General features: G+C 33.3%; 2 protein-coding genes across 2 annotated transcripts; one reads left to right on the top strand and one right to left on the bottom strand.

The window, feature by feature from the left end:
* Nucleotides 1–5,564: 5,564 nt before the first annotated feature.
* On the top strand, nt 5,565–6,812 carry LOC128720445 (elongator complex protein 4). The gene is made up of 3 exons (XM_053814114.1): nt 5,565–5,715; nt 5,806–5,921; nt 5,991–6,812. Exons 1-3 carry the CDS (start codon nt 5,565–5,567, stop codon nt 6,810–6,812), a joined length of 1,089 nt encoding a protein of 362 aa, XP_053670089.1.
* A 118-nt stretch (nt 6,813–6,930) lies between these two features.
* Nucleotides 6,931–10,179, bottom strand: LOC128720774 (CD151 antigen). The gene is made up of 4 exons (XM_053814469.1): nt 10,117–10,179; nt 7,832–8,071; nt 7,367–7,762; nt 6,931–7,299 (listed from the first exon to the last, which is right to left on the bottom strand). Exons 1-4 carry the CDS (start codon nt 10,177–10,179, stop codon nt 6,931–6,933), a joined length of 1,068 nt encoding a protein of 355 aa, XP_053670444.1.
* Nucleotides 10,180–21,112: the final 10,933 nt, after the last annotated feature.

The raw sequence follows: 21,112 nt of genomic DNA, 5'->3' as shown, positions 1-21,112 counted from the left end.
GGGTTATTTAGTTGTAAAAGTTTATACGTGTGCTAAATTTAGACGAATATTTGTATGTACAACTTTTTCTACGATCACGTAGCATTTGGAATACATTTTATTGGTTCGATACTATCATTGCTAGTGGATTAAATTCTTGGGTTGTGTTAAAGCATTTTAAATTTTTAATTGCTCACAAGTATGCAACTACTATATGACAAATGGATACTTGCTAGCCATTCGCTTGTAATTACATATTTTGAGCATTGGTAGTGTGCATTTCCGTTGGAGGGATTTTAAACATATGTGTAAAGAAAAAAAAGGAGGTATGAATATTGTTGTAGCGTCAATCTCTAGTCTCCGCTGAATAACCTTACTTACACAATATCATCCCGTCTAACAAATCTAAAATATTTACTAAAAAATACAACCATCAATTTGTCTGAAATTTTTTATGCATGTCTCTTTTTCATTTTTATAAAAGAATCTGAGACACCAGATAATCCGGTGGGGAACAATGAGGGGCTCACATACAACCTTCCATCAAAAAAAGGCTACCTAAAAATACAAAACACAGGTCTGGCCGATGCTTCAGCCACCCCGGTCAAGAAAAAACAGAGAGCAGCCCAAAAGAGAACTTTGTTGTTTTTAGAGCAGAAAACAAAGCTTCAGTTGCCCCGATGAAAGAAAAGGACATCTTTTATACCACTCGCTACCCCTATTATGAAACAATATGTATGCCTATTAATGGCTATACAAAATTTAAGTGATGACCGATTTGTCTGATCATATTTTATAAAACAACTGTAATTAAACTGTATGTAAAGAAGCCAAACCCTTCTGCCCCCTGCGAGGCTGGAATGAGGAAGAGATCTCCCATATTCTCAACACTAACGGTAATTGAAAATCGTTGAAAATACAAATGGCTTCTGATTTGACCAAAATATCGCGTAGGCGTTTTTTAAAACTCTGTATAATATGTGATGAAGTATAAGTTTCCCGGCTTGGTATATCTTTTCATCATAAAATATCACTTTGAAGTACATATGTCGTCGAAATCAACTAAAATTTGATCACTTAATACCAAGTATTTCACAATTTCAGCTGTACAAACGGATAACCAAATGGCTGTCCCTATCCCTCTAACAAACACAGAAAATTATTGAAAAATACATATGGCTTCAAATTCGATTGAAACATGGTACAAATGTACTTACTATTCATAACACGACAAAGATTATACACGCCGGTAGGAAAAAAAGTGTGGTTTCCCAAGAGCCACCAGGCTGTATTACCAAAATAATATTTCGATCAAAGCGATAAAGTTCGATCCGACTGAATATAGGTGAAGATGATTCTTCTTACTCAAAATTTTTGTTAGTAGAGTGTCTGTTTCCTAGGCGAGGAGAAAACAAGAGCTCCCATTCAAGCTCCTCCTATTAGAGTGTTGGAAAATATGGTCAAGCATACCAATCATCAATCTGATTTAAATGAAATGGGGTATAAATGTCCTAAAAAAGTCTATACTTACTGCATACTAAGAATGGGGACGTAGGAGCTCTCCCAGTGGGGAGCAAATGAGTTGTTGTTATTTATTTAAGAACGGCCTGGGCGTATTTGGTTTGGATAATTTTTTGTGAGCTGGAAGGCATTTCCTCCCAACAGCCGCAGATAGCCTTATCCTGGGCTGGCTCTGTTAGAGCAAATGAGTTGGAGAGCATTCAATACTTTTTTGCAAAATAAAAAAAAATGTTCCAAATAACACATGTTGTCTTATTTTACTAAAACTTGGCAAGTTTGCTTAAGCATAGCCTATGCAAGAAGTAGCAAAGTAAGAGCTTCCTCAATGTGGAAATAGGTGGATAAATGAGCCTTTATAAACCTCACTTCCTGTAATGTTGAAAAACCGCTCAGCGATACAAATGTTTTTTTTTTATCAATTAAACGAGACTTTAACAGCACGAAGGGAAAAGGAATGGCCATTTCCACAATAAAAGAAATTACCAAAAATGCAACGCCGTCAACAAGCAGTTCATTTTTCTGCAACTCTTTTCTCTTCACCTAATGGTTTAGACACTAATCTGCACTATGAAATTCATCTCATAATCTCGATATGTATGTCAAAATGTAATTGTGCAAAATATTGTTCGAAATATTGATATAACAAACGCTATGCGTTTTTTCAGTAAGATTCCATTTTTCATTGTGTTGAGTTGCATTGGAAATATGATTGAAGTAAACAACATTAAATTTAGTTTACAGAGAGAAATGATTACGAATACGGAATGGCGTTTTGAAAAGGAACTGCAATACAGGTGAAAAATAAAGGAAAAAAGGACAATTGTTTCCAAGCATCAAAAATGATTAATTAAGAGAAAAGGAAAGAAAATTAGAAAGATTTTTAATGTCATGCATGCTTAGGATTGCGCAACATGTTACTTTTCCTTTATGCTATGTAGAGAATTGATATAACAGATCCAAGAAAAAATTCGTGACGCGAAAGAAATCAAAGATTAGACAAAATGATTTTGGCAAGAACGGGTTTATCATACGAAACGAAAAATATGTAGAGAAATGGCAATTGTGGAACAAATAGAGAGAAGAAGATTTGATATAAAATCCTTTCCTTGATAGCTAAGATGACTGAAACAGTAGATTTGTTGAAAAAAAAGTTCAGGATTGTTTGAAAAAGCATTGTATAGCCAATTGTATAACGTGTTTCAAAAGCAACAGAGAAAGATGAATCAAACGAAATAATAAACCTTTAAACACGAAGCTAGGAATTGAGGGAAAAGAGCAAATACAAAGAAAGACGAATATACTCGTCACAGTTTTAATTACAAGAGCATTCCGGAAAGGTCCCACAATATTCCCTTAGACAATGTCGACCCGAATGAAATCGGGTTAATCAGCTAGTAGCAAATATCCAACAGCAGGGGTTGTCCGGTGATATTCTTATAAAATATCTAGCGCACCAAAGCTTGGCCAGTCTTATTCTCTGCAAAATAGTGCAAATAAGAGGATTTCCCAAATCAAAAGATCCATGTATCAGAGATGTATGTGAGTACTGGAGCTATCTATACATAGCTTTAGCTGCTACCATCACGATAACTGGTTCGAGTGGAGAAGCTTATTTATGCTGTAGTGACACCAGTTGGCTGTCAACACTCTAACACGTGTTTCATTGTCAATATTATTGTCGGTGCGTTCATTCACTGCAACATGCAAGCATGTTAAACATATGAACAATTAACGATGCATTTTTTCCAGAAGATGTAGAAACGAATATTTTATTTTGAGCTAGCTGATTTATCCGAGTTCATTCGAGTCAATGCTGTATAAGGGAACATTGAAGTCATACGATTAGTCACAACGGTACCTCTAGGCAACCCCTAGCGAAAGATGAACAATGCCATCATCAGAGCAGCCGAATGATATGTCAACAACGTGACGCCTAACTAGAGAAAGGATGCGTTCGACGATTAGTACAGACGGGCATTAGCCAAGAAAAATGCAGCCCTCAGCCGCATGTTGAAGCGGGGAACTCGTCAGAACGCGGAGAATTTATCACAGTGGAGGAGGCATCAGACTCGAGTGGTCAAGGAAAAGCAACGTTTTCTGGAGAACTCATGTTTTATTCTATTTGGGATAGTTAGCAAATTTTAGATCATTAGTTTCATTTACCCCCACATAAACTGTTTTATAAAAAATGTTGTTACTAATTACATGCTATTATTCTCAATTGTCATAATACTTTAATATTTATGACAAATAATCAATTGATTTACGATAGAGAAATTATAAAATCGAATGGTGTACTTTTCCTGCTCATCCATAAATAACATATGCAACAATATTGCTATCCAGTACCTAACGTAAACTTACATTTCTACATTCATTGATCGGTACTGCGGTTCTCGTATTTTTGTCTGAACCACGGGAACAGGGATTCAATTTGTATAGAAAGAACCTCGCAACAGGAGACTCAGATCATTCTTTTTTTTTTCTACTTAAATGGGTCCAACAAACAGTGTACGTGCAATACCTGACTTGTCAAGCTATGGCTTTCTATGACTTGAAATTTTCCAGTTTGCTATATAGTCAGTCCTGCATACGGCGGAGGCTTAGTCGAGATTCGACCCCGATAGCATTGTGTGTTTGTGCCGCATGCTAACGCCTCGGCTATCAAGCCCCCTATCATCAACCGGGTCTATAAAAACGACGACAAACTAGACTGTGAGAGCTACAGAGCCATCTACCGAACAACATCGTGTCCCAAATTCTCTTCTGCAGACTTGCATCGCTTGCCTTATATTTCATCGGAAGCTACCAAGACGGTTTTATTGGAGGAATCGACGACCGACCATATCTTCACTCATAGACAGATCCTATAGAAAATCGAGAGTACAAAATCCCTACGTTGAACCTGTCCATCGACTTCAAAACAGCCTACGGTACCAAAGATAGGATGAAGCTTTGGAATACCATGCAGTATCTTATCTTTCCGATGAAGTTGGTGCGTTTGTGAAAGGTCACTATGGACGGAGTGCAGTACAAGGTGAGAGTATCGAACATGCTGTTGGAGAAGTTTGAAATTCAACGGAGATTCATGTAAAGAAACGGACTCTCCTGTTTGTTGCTTAATGTAGCGCTAGAATATGTCATAAGAATATACCCGATTAAAACGCGATGCCGCAAGGATTAGGCCGATGATCAGCGCGGCGAAAACTAAGTACGTGATTGCTGGGGGATCTGTCCGTGATAGAGCCAGGCAATGTATCGATCTACAGCGACCAACTCGATCGATTTGGTAGAAGAGTTTTGCTATCTCAGTACGATCATTGCTTTGAACAATAACGTTAGTTGCTAAATCCGGTGGCACATTGTTCAAGATTTCTGAGAAGTTTGAAAAAACCTGATATGCTGACAGGTGTGAAGGCTTTGTCAGCACGACATGCTAGACAATAAGAGCTTTCCAAAGAAGAAGAAATGTGTAACTCAAACCAGGTACCAAGCAGATATCCTTAAGCTAATGATCACAACAACACAAACAGTATCTGAAATATATGGTTTTCTTGGTTACGGGTACTAAATCAGAAATGAGCGGAACCGGTTGATGACAAAGCTCGAAAACTATGTGGGTTGGTTTAGGTGGATTTATACCGTGCGCTCCGATATTTCGAGTCGAAATTTTACAAAATTTTACATTTTTTCGATCTCTTTACATTTTTTTCGTTACAGATATTTGGTTTTCAATAATTAGTTTTAGAATTTTATAACCGATCTTTTAGTTCCACAATGCAGGTGTGCACTGGTTCAATTACTCGATGTGCTATAAAGTTGCTATAAAATAAATCATGTTTGAGGTTTCTTAAGTCAGAATATAGATGCTTTGTGTACAAATGAGATGTAGGCATTGTCACTTGTAATGTTATTACTGAAAGCCACCGGTAATATTGCAACGCGCTATTTCTACGAAATTCTTTTTTCCGTTTGTTTTATTAATTTAAAATCTGATTATACATTAAATTTTACAGTGTTTTTATGAAGTATTAGTACATGACCTATAAATACATCTCTTCTTAATGTCTGGGTTTGTTAAACGACGGCGCGCTTTTAATATTAAAGGCACGCAGCAATCATTACACAATGGATTTTTATTAACATCCTCTGGGAACCCATCAGTAGACCACATTTTTGGAGGTGGATTTCCTATAGGTTCAGTAATTGGCATTGGTAAGTAACAGCATAAAATTTCTAAATAATTAAGCAAAACGAAAACACAATCTTATACAGAGAATATTTGTTTTATTACCTTTCCCGTAGGTGAAGACCAATATGGAAACTATTCCAACGTATTGACCAAATATTTCTTAGCAGAAGGAATTGTAAACAATCATGCATTGTTTTTAGCAACAAAGGAAGAAGATCCCATTGAATTGGTAAATCAATTGTCTTAAATTTGTTTTGTTAGTTTTCACGGAAGGTGTAATATGTATTCTTAACTATAGATTAAAAAGCTGCCATCGGTTTCGGAAGAACAAACAACTTTATCTCAGGCTCCAGAGAATATGCGAATTGCCTTTCGCTACAATCAGTTAATTCCCGTTGAATCTGAATATAAATCAGCAGCTTCGCTGGGGCATTATTTTGACCTATCTAAGACTATCGATTCGTCGTCTTTAGCTGGGAAGGATATAAGCTACTGGAATGATGATGATGTCAGTGAGAAGGAGAATAATTTCAACTTTTTCAATAATGCACACTTTGCTTCTATTTTATCACGCGTTCAACACAAGATAAGTGATGTCGAATTTAATTCAACTGCAGATGGTGAAAAAAATTTACTGCGAATTTGTTTATGCTCGATTGGTTCTCCTGTATGGTATGATAGTGATTTCGTGGAAGATTTTTTGCGTTTTCTGGGTATTCTCAAAGCCATTGTGCGTAACACTTTGTCAATTTGTTTTATTACTGTACCGTTTCATTTGTTGCATCATCTCGAAGATATCTACCTGGATAAAAAAATAATCAATCTGTTTGATTTTTCGTTTAGCTTAGAAGCATTTGCAGGACAAGTGGAAGATGTTGCAAATCCTGCATTTAAGGAATTTCATGGTTTAATGAATGTAAAAAAAATAACACCATTTAACGGATTAGCTCCGTTCAATCCGGAAACAAGGGATCTTGCGTTCAAGTTGAAAAGAAGTAAATTTGTGATTGAAAAATTACATCTACCTCCTGATATCGCTGATGATAATACTAGCTTTCAAAATCAAGTGCCTTCCATGAGTTGTTCGGGAGGAGGAATAAAGAGCAAATTGGATTTTTAGTTAATAGAAAACCTTAAGAAAAATTGCAATAAAACACTGAACTAAAATAAAAAAATCGGTGTTGTTTATTAGCTATTAAAACATGAATATGTTGCTCATAACGGAATAATGAAGAATACTAAACTAAGTAGCTTTTAGAGATTTGATAATAATGAGAATTATTATTAAATGCCATATCTTGCCGTTGTTTAGCATGTTCCTTTGGCTGGATGTACGTGTCTCGGATCGTAGGAATAGGAAATGACGGTGAAAATTCCTGCTCGTAGATATTATCTCGAACTCTGCGGTTAGTCGGAATTACAGGAATTGGCATCGAAGGTAATGGATTCGCCCGTAATTGTGCTTTGCGATTTTCACGTGGCAATTTCGTACAACTCAATATGATGCTGAGAAGAACGCAAAACTCCACTACTGCTACAATTAAACCAGCACAGAGAAACAGAAAGTATTGTTCACGATACCATAGCTCAATCTTATGAAGACAACCCTAATAAGTTAGAAGAAATACTGATTATAATATATTAAAATATATCTATTTTCAATTATTGACTCACATCTAGGTGACGGCTTTTTTCATAATCCTGTGTTTGTAGCGCTTGACAAAGAGTTATATTTATAGCGATAGGGTCTAAGTAAGCAGTAAATTCGAAACGATTTTCTAGCTTGCAGCATGTGATTGGAACGGTGAGCTCTTTATTACCAAAGCTTTGCAACTTCCATAGAGATGTATCATAATTGATACTTGTATTGATGGCACAGCATTCAAAGATCGTTTGAGCCAAATCCATTGCTGAAGTAAATTGTTCGTGACCTGGAACACCGTAGCTCGCTTGAAGTGCCTTCACCATTGCGGTTTCGTTAAGGTTTAGTCCTAAACACTGAGGCCACGCTGTAATCATCAAGCATACTCCAAACTCTACTACCAGAAGTGATAAAATTATGAGAAAATACTGAAACATGAAAAAATCACTATTAAATAGTTTACTATACACACAAATTTAATTGTATATGATTCTAACCATAGTCAAAACACAATACGTGTTCATGCACGTTGCCCAACATCCAAGTAGAGATGCAATAATAGCTACTAGTCCAGCCGAGGTAAGACCAAATGCTACATAATAAAACAAGGGCTGTTCTAACTCAGATAAAGGAGTCCTATGCTGATCGGAGGATGATATCAGAAGACGTGAAAGAAGAATTCTCGGTGCATCAGTGAATAGACAGAATCCTGTTGACAATAACGTTACACCGCAGAGCTGAAAATTATTATCAATTGAAAGTAATAATATCAATTTAGCATAAACAGCTTTTATATATACAGTTGTTTTGTGAAGACTAACAGAGCATATTTTACTTTTACATCTCAGAAGACTTATTTCTATCGTTATTTCTTATTTATTTAATTATTAGAGGTGCATTTACAACTGCAACTGCTATGTATCCGTACACAAATTTTAATGAAAGACTGAATCGAAAGAAGCATAATGGTAAAATTGAATAATGGCACTATGCTAATTTACTATAAAACTACCACCACCGTGCTGGTTGAGCTCAGAGAAATATTATTTTTTTATGTTTCTAAATAACAGCTTATAACTCAAAAGTTGCTAGTAGAAAGTGTAAAAATCTTATGCTCAATGCCACAAAAAATCGTTGACACTTATGCATAATAAAATATTATCATTTACTACTTTTCAATAGGTAGTCTGTGATGTAGAACATAGGCAATGCAAATGAGAACAACTAATTGTTGGCAAAGGGGTGATGATGAAATGGATTACGCCAACATAAATTTAACCATTGATGAAAACCTTGTGTTCGGACAACTGCTACAGTTGTCCTATATACATTTAATGATTTCGAAAAAAGTGCATGATGTCAAAATAACTACACAAAGCATATAACAAATTAAGAATAATATAGATCATTTGTCGCAAATTGACCTTTGTTGACTAGATAGTTGCACAAGTACGGAATTCATTAGAATGTAAAGTGCATAAAACAATCAAATTATTTTTATTATTAATTCTTTTTATAAAAATTTGACATCTAGCATCTTATTTCAATTTGATTAACTATCGCTTGTGTTAAAATGTGAATGAGTATAAATTACCATCGTAACAACTTTTATTGGATTAATCATAATCAACTGTTTGAATATGACACATTGTTTTAAATCGCAGAATACAAAACTAATGGAGAAAGATTTTATAAACACATGATTATGTTTGATATACTTGCTAGATAGATGATACATTTTTAGTGCAAACATTTCAATTAAAGTTTTTGCTTAATAATGTATTAAAGTGGTATTTTTTTCCTTTCTGTCTATTTCAAAAGCAGAGCAACCAAACATTAAAAATGAAATTACAAGTGAAGAGTAAAAACTGCTGCCTAATTCTTTCACTAATTTTCACACATTTTATCTCATCTGAATCGCCTATCTATATTTGCTGAATCGCCTTGCGCATCATGCATTTTTATTATGCACCAGTACTTTGCAAAAATGTAGAAATTCCTCCTTTCGATAGCTGGAACGCGTGCTCAAATAGCTATCAGTACTATGAACGAACTCCAGTAAACATTTTTTTGTGCTTAAGCCATTTCTATACCCAATCATAGATATGGCTTAAGCACATAATTTGGCTATTGTTTTTCTATTCAGCTGTGCAAAGGGTATCAAGTTTTTATTTGTCATAGAATAATATTCCCGATACAGCTCCATTGCCATTACTCTAACGAACTAAATATAGAGCTTAAATGAGCAACGCCGATGGCTGCTGGTTGCAGAAACAACGCTTGTAATCATACCAAATCACAACACAGTTTCATTTAAAATCACTCAACCATGCGTGTTTTTTTTTTCAATGTTTTATCTTTTGTTTAGCTTAACTGTAATGATTGCACGGTCAGCATCAGCACGTAAATATTTTTGTATTCCACGTTTGTTCAATGTTCAACTACGTTACAATTTATTTTGTCTGGCTTGAACGTTGTGACTGTGGTTCGCTTCAGTAAAAATTAGTTTAGTTCTAAATTATTATAACTTTGTGCCGTGAATAATAATCCAAGTTGCATTAAAATGATCAAAATGTTTATTGCAAATCACTCATGCAAAATGTATCAAAAGCGCTGTTCTACAATCTTTCGAATTTACGATTTTTAATTTATAACGCTTTATGCTTTTAGGAATACTACATGAATTACTATGGATTACTATATTTATTTATATTCAATGTAATTTAACTGTTATTTTATTTTTAATTTGAATTTGATGTCAACATCTTCAACATTACTTTACCATGAATATAAGGTTGCAGCTTGTCAGCACAAACTTGTGATTGAATACGTTGCTCGATTTCATGTTAGGATTACTTTTATCGTTATGAAATTATTTCACTCGACTTTTTGTAGTAAGTGTACTAGAAGTTATTTGACTATTTTAGACAGCTAAAGATCGGTGAGATACAACCGGTGCGATCATTGCACTTCAAATGCTAACAAAGAACTGGACTGGACAATCACATCGATCACCCTTTGGACACGGTGAGATCGTGCGCATGAAGCGTTACATATTTGTAGCGCAGGCTAAACCACCTGCAAGAACGCATAGCAGTGATACGCTCCAGCTCCCGTATGTTTCGGGTGGATCCTATGCGTTTGCAATGGGGACGTGAATTGAAATTAGAGCTAAAAATTAAAACTTATAGTCCGGATTGAAATCTACGATGCTACTAACGTTTAAATTCGGGTAGGTGAACAACCCATCTTGAATGTAGAATCATACAAAAGACGGTGTTGTTCAGCATAACATGTAGCGTGAAGTAGTCTCTACGTTAAACGTGATCTAGAAATGTGTCCTTTTTGGTCAAAACTACTTCAGACAAAATAACCCGAACAAAGGTAAAACGTACAAGATCCACGTGTCTCTAGTATGCAATTTGAGCATCTTAGAAGTTTTATTATCTCGTATACTGTTAATTTGTTTGTTATAGCTCTGTTGTTCAATTCCTGGCTAAAATTTGAAAATGTCTCACGCTCTTACTTACCTGTGTACATTACCATCATTGTCGTTTGAGTTTTCATTTCAGTAGTTAGAGGAAGAGGGAAGAGAGTGTGAGTGGAATGAAAACGATTGGGAATAGCGAGAGATGAAATGAGATTTACAGGTGGCCCAAGAATCAAATAGTTGGAGAAAAAATTAAAGCCCTCGTTTGACAGCATTCCCATGTGTGCCTCTGAATAAACGCGCCTGAGGGCATGTGATGCATGTTTTAGACAGCATTTTACAGTCAGCTACAAAATCAACGTAACGACATATCGTCTCTGAACGTGTTCATAGGTTTCATTGCATTAAACCTAATTTCTGGGTAGTGATGCATGTTGGACCTAAACAAAGTAAGCAGGTTCTTGCCTTAGCGCAGGTATACTGGTGTCCCTGGTTCCCTAGAAATTCATGTACTTGTTATTTACGAAAATAGTTAAAGGAGACGAGCAAGTTTTTTTTCTGAGTAGCGGAACAAAAATATAAGCAAGGAGTGAGCATGACAATAACGTATTGTAACAGAGAAAGTTGAGTAGTTATGGGGATATAGGTATCAAGAGTGATGAAGAAACTACTTAATGAAATAGTGAAACCGTTGAAATTAAGCGTTGTAAGAGTTATAAAGTAAAAAATTATAAAAGTTAGGAAATGCATCCATGGGTTCCTAGGCTCATGTATTTGATTGACATCTCTTCAAGATGTAGCATAATATTTTTATTATATTATATTTATGTTATCAAATAGTTTTCACCATGAATCAATTATCATATTATCACAATGTATAATGTTTTATTATTTTGTTCCTAATATACTGTAGATTTTACTATATTAAGAGAATAAAACTGTTGAAAAAAAAAGAGAAAGGTGTTATTTTAAATTTAAAACCCAGTTATTTGCTCAATAAATTAAAATGGCTGATTGTTATGACAGTTTAGATCGAAACACGAAACACTTCAACCCATCAACAGTCAGATGTAACATATTTTATGAACCGGACTGGTGAGCCATAGAGTCCGTCTGCGTTACATGAACTTTTTCAATGTGTTCGTTGGCGGCATAGTATGGCCGATATCAGAGGCATGCAAAAGGTAGCGAGTGAAAACCAGGATGATGGTTTCCGAGTCCTCCCGTAGCATCATAAACCCAACGGTAAAATACTGTAACTGTATTGGTTGCTGCGAGTGCGATTCGGGTTCAGTAAGGGTGTATGTGTGCTATTTAAAGATTTGAATTACTATGTGTGTGTGACCACACAACAAGCGTACTCGGTGTTGTTGCTTAGTTGATATTTCAATCAATTGCTAAAGTTGTATCGTACGCAAGACAGGCATGAATTTTGTGTTGTGCTCCAAATATCGATATTTTGTCTAAAAAGGTTACTTGATCGAAAATGCGGAAGTCAACGTAAGTTTTAGTAATTTTATGTTGTTTTAATGCGAAATGCGATGTTAGAAAGGTATACATTTGACGATAGTTCTGCACGAGAATTGGTAGTTGAGGGTGCGAGTGTGAAGACTGAATGTGATGCAAAATTCACCGGTGGTGAAGATACTCCCGAATGGTCACAACTCGATTAACTACTGTAATCGCTGGTTTCGTTGTGTATAGCATAATTGTAAATGATGAAAAGGAAAAGTGTTTGTTTCGTCATGAACCGTATCTCGTTGTGACGATTTTTGTGCTTTCTATCGGTGTTCATCATACTGGTGGAAAACTCCTACGAGTGAGTGAGCGGATTAATGTGTTACATAGGCATGAAATAAAATGCAATTTTCTGGCATCAAAGGGTAACGTGCTGGAATAAAACAGTACTTTAGGCATGAAATTCGAGCGAAGCAACAACCCTGTATGGTAGATTCAAGAAACAAGTGTATATGTGCGTGTGTGTTGTTTGAAGAATAGCGATAAGCAAAATATAAAAAAAATGACAACAAACTTTTCTCTGAAAATTTTCCTTTTCGTGCATATTTTCTCATTCGAATTTTTGAGGGTTTATTATACTTACGCGAACTGTTTGGTGATGGCAAGTGTTACTTCGAGGCATCGGTCATGGACGATTGGATTATTTTTGAACATTTTGTTGAATGATTTTTTTTATTAAGTTGTTTAACAATTTTTGAAACATTTCAAATATCATGAACGATTACAACCACTATGCAAGCAAAACTTTTATAAGAACATTTTATTGTACCCCTTGATTTGTAGGTTTCGGTTGTAGTAATGAAATAGAAACAGTTCATCATGTTATCATAAATAAACTCGTTGAAAAAATAGTGTGAAAAAGGAAGACATGTTTATTGACAATGCAAATTAAATAAAGAAATTATTAAATTCTTATGTCAAAAACCATAAATCCAATCTGAGCTAATGTGAACATATAATTACGCATAAATTATGTTATTTGTCTTACGTTTAGTTACAAAATTGTAAAAAGTTTCGAATGTTATGATAAACAAGCTTGTTAATTATAGTGTTGGGAAATGAATTCAGTGCATCAATTGTGTCGAAAAATATGGTGATAACGTTTCGCGAAAATATGTGTATAGATAATGTGTTTAACTTTTTGCCAGCTTATAGACGATGAATTGTTTCATGCACAATATGTTAGACATAATATGTTAGTTAATCGTATGTAATATGATGAATTTTAATTATATTATATCTAATGTATTGATAAAGAATATTGTCTAAAATAGGTATAAGTAAGTATAAGTATGAGTAAATAAGTATAATGATGAATTTTAATTATATTATATCTAATGTATTGATATATAATATTGTCTAAAATAAGTACAGTTCTGACGAACCTTCCGGGTGAAACTACAACCTGCTTGATATTACTATTCGTTTTTTCATGTTTCGAGATTAGAAGGTGATTCATTGGGTGGGCGATGATCGTCCTATACGTCGATCATGGTGTGTGATGAAGTTATGCTGTGATGAAGAATGCAGAACGGAAACCATCACTCTCAAGGCGCTGTGCATGTTTCAATTGGTGTCTCTTTCCAACTAGCACATGTTTCAGAGGCGGACAATTTCGGTGGCCATCATGTTTCATGCTTGCGTCTTGCCCTTATTCCTACTAGGGTTTACTGGAATGTACGATCATCAGGCGACCTTTTTTTCGATCTCCGTTGTGCTCTCTGTTTCGTTAACTATTTTCCTTTTTGTGGATCTTTAAGATTAGGTGTGCTAGCTACCTGGCCCACGCATATTTTTTATTTTGCATTATAGAACGTTTTAAAATAATAGTTTGTTTGAAGTTTTTGAAAATATCACCTGTGCTTGACTGTAGCATATGTCAATCACAGGATCGGTGTATTTGCGTTTAGAAAAGGATTCGCGATACATGAATTTTAAAGTAAACGTTCGTAAGCGATGCTATTAAAATATGTTACACATATATTTTTAAAATTATTGGTGTTTTAAGATCAAATAATGAAATTCAAACATTTAAAGACTGACTAAATTTGAAGCTGTTGTATTGTGAGGCTTAAACAAGCCTTTCTGTTTATTGGAAACATAAATTACAACAGTAATCTCAATTTTAGAACATGTAAAATGGGCATGTGAAATATATCAGCAGAGTTTTTAAAGTATGCTGGTTTTATGGTATAGTATGCTAGTGGTGATATGAGCCACAAAACGTTAGATAAACTCTTTTACTCGTAACCTGAAGCATAACTTCCGCAGCAAGAGAACGGTCAAACGCGTAGTTTCGCAACAGTTAATCTTTGAAGAACAATCATCTGTTTATTGAATATATCTTAAAACACAGGTTTATAAAACAATAATAAAGAATATTTTGATTTGAGCCAGATTTCTGTTAAGAATGTATAAACCCTCATAAATAGAAAAAAAAAGGTGATTTAATTGAATTGAATTTGCTGACGCGTGATTACATTAGCATAGCGCTCAAAAATGACATTGTTTTGTAAATTAATATTATGAAATCTGATTGTTGAATTTTTATCAGATGGCTGATAAACCATTGAAATCAAATTTTCAACAATAAATATACTATTATTCATTTGTAACTTTGTTAAAAAAGGGCAACTTTGGAAAAAATAACTCAAGAATCAAAAATTTGTACAATATTATTGCATTTAGAAATTAGTCGAAGAAGATCAACGATCAATTTTCTTTTGACAAATTCTCTAATCCAATCAGTAATCAACAATACATTACAATGTTTTCTCAGAAGTGAGAAACGAAGCAAACATAACATAACATCTTAAGTTTCCATTAGTGTTGAGAAAAACAACAACAAAAAATCTAATGGCTGTATGAAAGAGATGAGCAGAGATTGGAAACAATCATGAAGTAAGAAAAGACAGGCAAAATATCGAAATGTAGCTAAACTTAGCACGAATTGATGAAAACGAACGAAGACAATATGGAGAACGAAGGAGATAGACGAACAAAATGATCGCGATAGAACGACAACGGAGCGAACGTTCACCGAATGATCGTCGGGTATGCTGCATCGTCACAGCTTTCTCACCAACACACAATCATTGTTGGGATACAGTTTTTTTTGGTTAAATCTTCTCTACTCATTTTATTTCAAGTCGTCGAAGCACGACGCGTAAAGCACCGTTTAATATAGAAATGTGCCTAGCAGCATGGTGTAGGTGCCCGTCGCATGATGTAAACATGCACATTAAGCATAAGCATGAGACATGTTTTTCGTCATTTGTCGTTTGGTGTTCACCACCATGGTTTTGTAGATGCTATATTCTGTTTTTGTAAATTTTCTATGCTTTTTTTCACAAATAATGTTAGTTTGTGATGATCTGAAAATTAGAACTATAGAATAGAAAATTATGCAGAAATTTGCATTAAAGATATGAATTAAAAAAATGCATTTCATTTTAAATTACTTGAGGATTTGTTTCCATTTCATACTGATTAATGTTACTTAAGGGAATCCAAGAAATAAGGAAATTCCATTCGTTTTATATATCATATTTGTTGTATTGTTTAGCGAGTATTTTCGATTCTTTCAATGATTGGTTCGTATGGGAGCCCCGTTGTTGTGAGAATAAAACACAAAAATATGTTTTATTATTAGTAAAAATATTTATTTATTTATTTATACATTTATTTATTTATTTAGTTATTTATTAAAAGGTATCTTCTATCCGCCTATGATGGCGTAACAGTTTTAATGTAAAATATGATTTTTAAATGTTGGTTACCATTAACAAGAATCATTTAACTTATCGATTTATTGATCGGTAGTTTTTCAAGTGTCGTACGTACAATTCAAATACATCTTCATTTTGGGGGTTAATTTTGAGATCCAAAATTATTAAATTTTGTGTGACATTAAAAAATTGAAGAGTTATTTTGCATGATTTTATACATTTAGATTAGAAATACTAATTAATATATTCACAAAGCGACATTAATTTTGACATCACATGAATATTGCTACCAACTATCAAATCAACTATCAACTATCGAAAGGAGTTTTCGAACGCGAATACTGTCGAAATTTAAATTATTATCTCTCGATACACGTGTTCGATATTACTGTTATCCAGGATACTGTTAATTAATTGCATGCAAATAGGCAAGGTAAACATGTGTAGACTTAATGCCTCTGTCAAGTTTTATTTTTTCATGTGCATATCAGTGATTTAATTTAACGTCTAGTGTGGTATTTGATATCGAGATGTATCCACACTTTTTATGTTTCAGTTATTTAGTGCTTGGTGGTCATTGATTATCAGCATCATCGACTATAGGATTCATCAATCATCGAACGCTGATTTTAATACTGCGCGTCATTAAAACATATGCTATGAAAAAGATTAACGCTAGTTGTGGTGTTTGACATCGTTGAAACATATTGGGGTTAATATATGTTCAAGTGCATATATTCTCATTTTAAAATATGTGAAACCAACACAAAGAGTATGGCTTAAAATTCGTAATTCCAATGCTAAACATTCTGTGGCAGTCTTTAGTGCGGCCCGCTATTCTCTATTATACTTGTTATAAGTTGTCCGTGTGGTTCCTGTGTCAGAAAAAAAAATGCTTGGAGATGGTGCGCATTCCGCAACGGCGCACCTCGACGTCATGAGCAGGCTTCAAAAATTTCGTTCCTGTTCGACCTTTCTGACGATTGTAGTTGAGCTTTCCTCTGTCGTATCATGTGTATTACATACACAGCTATTATCATAGTAATACATATGAAGAACGTATTACCGTAGACGCCATCTTTCGGTTTGATTGGTGCTTAAAATGGCACTCGAAATTTAGCATTCGTACTAAATTTTTTTATCTCGTATAGCCTTTATTTGTTGCGCCTGCATGTGTGTATTTTTGAAAATTCATAGAAAAAGTGAGAGTAAATAAGCTTGAATTGGATTATCACATTACGTTGTTTTGTTTAAATAATCAAACACAAGTAATCAAGTATGTGATTTTAATATATAATATAGATTTAGCGTAACCGCGCACTGTTACGGGTGATAGGCTTTAGTTTTTGTTATAGCTTGGCTTCAATTTTTTTGGTTCAAATAATTAGAATGATGCTCGTACTGATACAGTGCGGACGAGCAAGGTTTATTCTTAAAAATGTATTTTGTTTGTATTTGAATTATTATGTATCCAATGCTAGTCGGCAACAAAAGTCAATCGGGATGATAATTTACGATTCCAGAGTACAATGATCTTCAAATTACAATGATATAAAATATCTTACTTTTTATCTCTGTTAATATTCTGTAGAGTAGACATTTAATGCAACTAACCTAGAGCAATTTTGCTAAAGTAAAAATTTTATATAAAAAACTCAATTATAAAATAGATTCTATTTGTTTGTTTTGTATTGTTTGATAGTTGTGACAACAACGACGCTTAACATGAAAAAATACATTCCGGAATATACACCTTCCTACGGTGAGCAAGCTGTAAGAAAGAATGAAATGGTTTTCAACGAAAAAAATGAGATCATCGTGCGAGCCTTAGTCATACGAACGGAAGTGAAAGAGCTCGTTGTGCTCATTGTTCAAGTTGGGAAAATTTTTTTTTGCTGTGTTGTTATCTTTCCAGCTTATTGTAGTTTGCGTTCTCTAAAGATGTGTTGTTAGTGTATGTATGTGTTATATATCGGCTTTTTCGGCTTAATGATAACTTTTGAAGTCACTACACTTCACAGAGTTTAGATGTTTTTGTTGTTATAGAATATAACGTTGTAACGAGCAAAAAGCCATGCAAAATTGGGAATAGGAGAAACATTGATTGAGAAACTGCATAAGTGTGGAAATGAGCGTTGACTCATTTCATGCCAATATTTATTTGTATTAAATCAAATCATACCATTGGGCGGCTTCTAGATTACATTATCTTACCAAAAAATATATCATGCAGCCCTTTTTTTACATTAAGGATTTGTTTTAATCTATAAATTCAAAATTGATTTTTCTCCGTTTTTTTTTAATTTTTGACTTACAAAAATATGATTTGTTATGGATCCTTTCACAATTTTATTAACTTACAAGTGATTTTTTTTTGTTATGACGTATTCTTTGGTTCAAATAAAACTCAACAATTAAAAGGCGTTTGTTTTGCAAGTATTTTTTTAACGTTACACTATCGAACGAAACTACATTGGTAATAGTTCATTAATGCAATTTTTGTGTAAATCTTTGAATGCTTTCCCATTCAAAGTTGAGACGACTTCTTAATAATTGAAACTCAATTTCTTTTTGCATTAGATGGTTAAAAAAATTGAAATAATTTACGGCATGACACCCCGGTTTTAAGGACCTTATTTTATCTCGCTTGACTTTGCAAAATTTATAAGTTTTTTCTCGATTAATATTAAGCTATTTTCAAATATCAATGAATAAATGGCAACAGAAAAGACAGAAATAATATTTGTTGTTTTGTTTATACGCGGTTGAAATTCATGATTTTAAAATTAAACAAATTCAACTTATTGCTTCATGATCCTCATTTTATTTTTTTATTTGTCTTAGCTGAATACCAATTGCTGTTTTATGTTATATGTAATTCGATCGTTACAACCATTGTAGCAGAAGAATCTTGATCAGGACTTAGTGTTACATGATTCAATGCCTTACAGTTCTATTACATAGCTACTTTATTTATCCGATTTCATTCTTCTTGATTTTTTTTAAGGCAGTGTGTTTTTTGTTAAGCTTTTTTATGGTGTTTAAGAATATTCAATGGAAAAGATGATGTAGTTTCAGTTTTTTCGTTTATTATATTGGTTCAATAGTTTCTAATTTCATTCTTATGAGACCTAATTCTTTTCTTCCACATAACCTTCGTTTCGCTTTTATGACTCCAGTCTCTCCTCATCCAGTGCTCTTCTCATCCACAAGTAATTTTCAATCTTAAAAATCTTCATCGTTTAATTTATATTACAAGTATCATTTCCTTAAGCTAATCACACCATTTGTATTTATTGGTAACTTTTGTGCCAACCGTATATATTGGTAATAAAGAACAGACACAGAGTCATTTGCTATCAATTCTTTTCCAAATGAGTGTGGAGGAGATTCTTTTGGGGCGGACTAATAGAATCATTAGCTAAGTAATTTGCGTAAAATGTTGAAAATTCTCGCTTTCTTATCTCCTAGTAATAAATGCTCGAACATTGAACAAAATAATGGTTTTCTTTATTTCAATTAAGATTGTTACTATCAAGTTAGCTGTCTCTGCTTCGCCTTTTTCCTTCAGTAAACGCTAACGCAACTGACGTGACAAATAACGATGCCAATGAATCTGCCCAGTTCAACTTAAAAGTATCTACATATATACCCAAAAACATGCACTTACATTTGCGCTTGTGTTATATATATATATATATATATATATATATATATGTATATGTATATATATATATATATGTATACAATATATATATATATATATATATATATATATATATATATATATATATATATATATATATATATATATATATATATAAATATATATATATATGTATATATATATATATATATATATATATATATTATATATATATATATATATATACATATATATATATTTATAAATATATGTATATATATGTATATATATGTATATATATATATATATATATATATATATATATATATATATATATATATATATATATATATATATATATATATATATATATATATATATATATATATATATATATATATATATATATATATATATATATATATATATATATACTCAAACTCAACTCAACAAAAGTCCTCAATGGGTGGCTCAAAAGACCGTTGCACCAGTTCATGCACGTAGCGATGCTGGTGCAGACCTGTGAAAGAACAGCTTGGTCAAATTATTTTTTTTTCCTTCATAAGACCGCACTACCACACTGAAACGGATTAGCCACGATTTTCAGCTCAAGCTATTCGGTTTCACCCCTATGATAAAACAAATGGAAAGTGGTATAGAATGAGAGTACATCACCGCTTCTACAGAGACTTATGTTTTTTCTTTTTCTCTTTTTTCTTTGTAACATTGTAACATTGAAAACAATAATGCTTATGGGTTGCTATAGATTACAGAAAAAAATTGAATGGAATTCAATCACTTGATTTGTTGTGTGCATGTGGAAAAGGATATGTTTTAAAAACATTAGCTACAATTAGATTGCTTTAATGCATAATTTGGGTTATAATATGCATGAACATGAACATTGGTTCTTTTAGTTAAAAAATTAAAATCTTTCAAACAGATGTTTTTCATCATGAAAAATTCTACAAATTAAATTGTTATCTCAAATATAGCTTCGATAAATAAAACTGCTAAAAAATTTTAAAATTTTGAACATTTTAGAAATAATAATAAAGAAGTATACAACCTAGGAATAGTGTTTTCTCATATTCTCAGAACTGTCTATAGCAAAAACTGTTTGCAACATATGAGTTGGAAGTTTGAATTAAGATTGTATAATGGTCTTTACTGTATACTTTTATCTGGAAGATTGATTATTTGAATTGTCTATCAAAATGCTTACAGGTATCGTAGAGCACCTTGTATGATTGAATCGTAATGTCACTCTTATGATCATTTATTATTCCTCTCTGTGTTGTTACTCAGTTCCACTGTTTGTAATTGTCACATGCGGTCTCTCCTTGTTTTATTTTCTCTAAAATACTGCCTTTGGTTTTTCTAAGAACAAGCGGCATGTTACAATGAATTGAGCATCTGACTGTATTTTCAAATTATATTATTACTGTGGTTTTAA

The sequence above is a fragment of the Anopheles nili genome, chromosome 2, assembly GCF_943737925.1.
Source record: "Anopheles nili chromosome 2, idAnoNiliSN_F5_01, whole genome shotgun sequence".
Classification (NCBI taxonomy): domain Eukaryota; kingdom Metazoa; phylum Arthropoda; class Insecta; order Diptera; family Culicidae; genus Anopheles; species Anopheles nili.
This window is presented reverse-complemented; position numbering and strand designations above follow the sequence as displayed.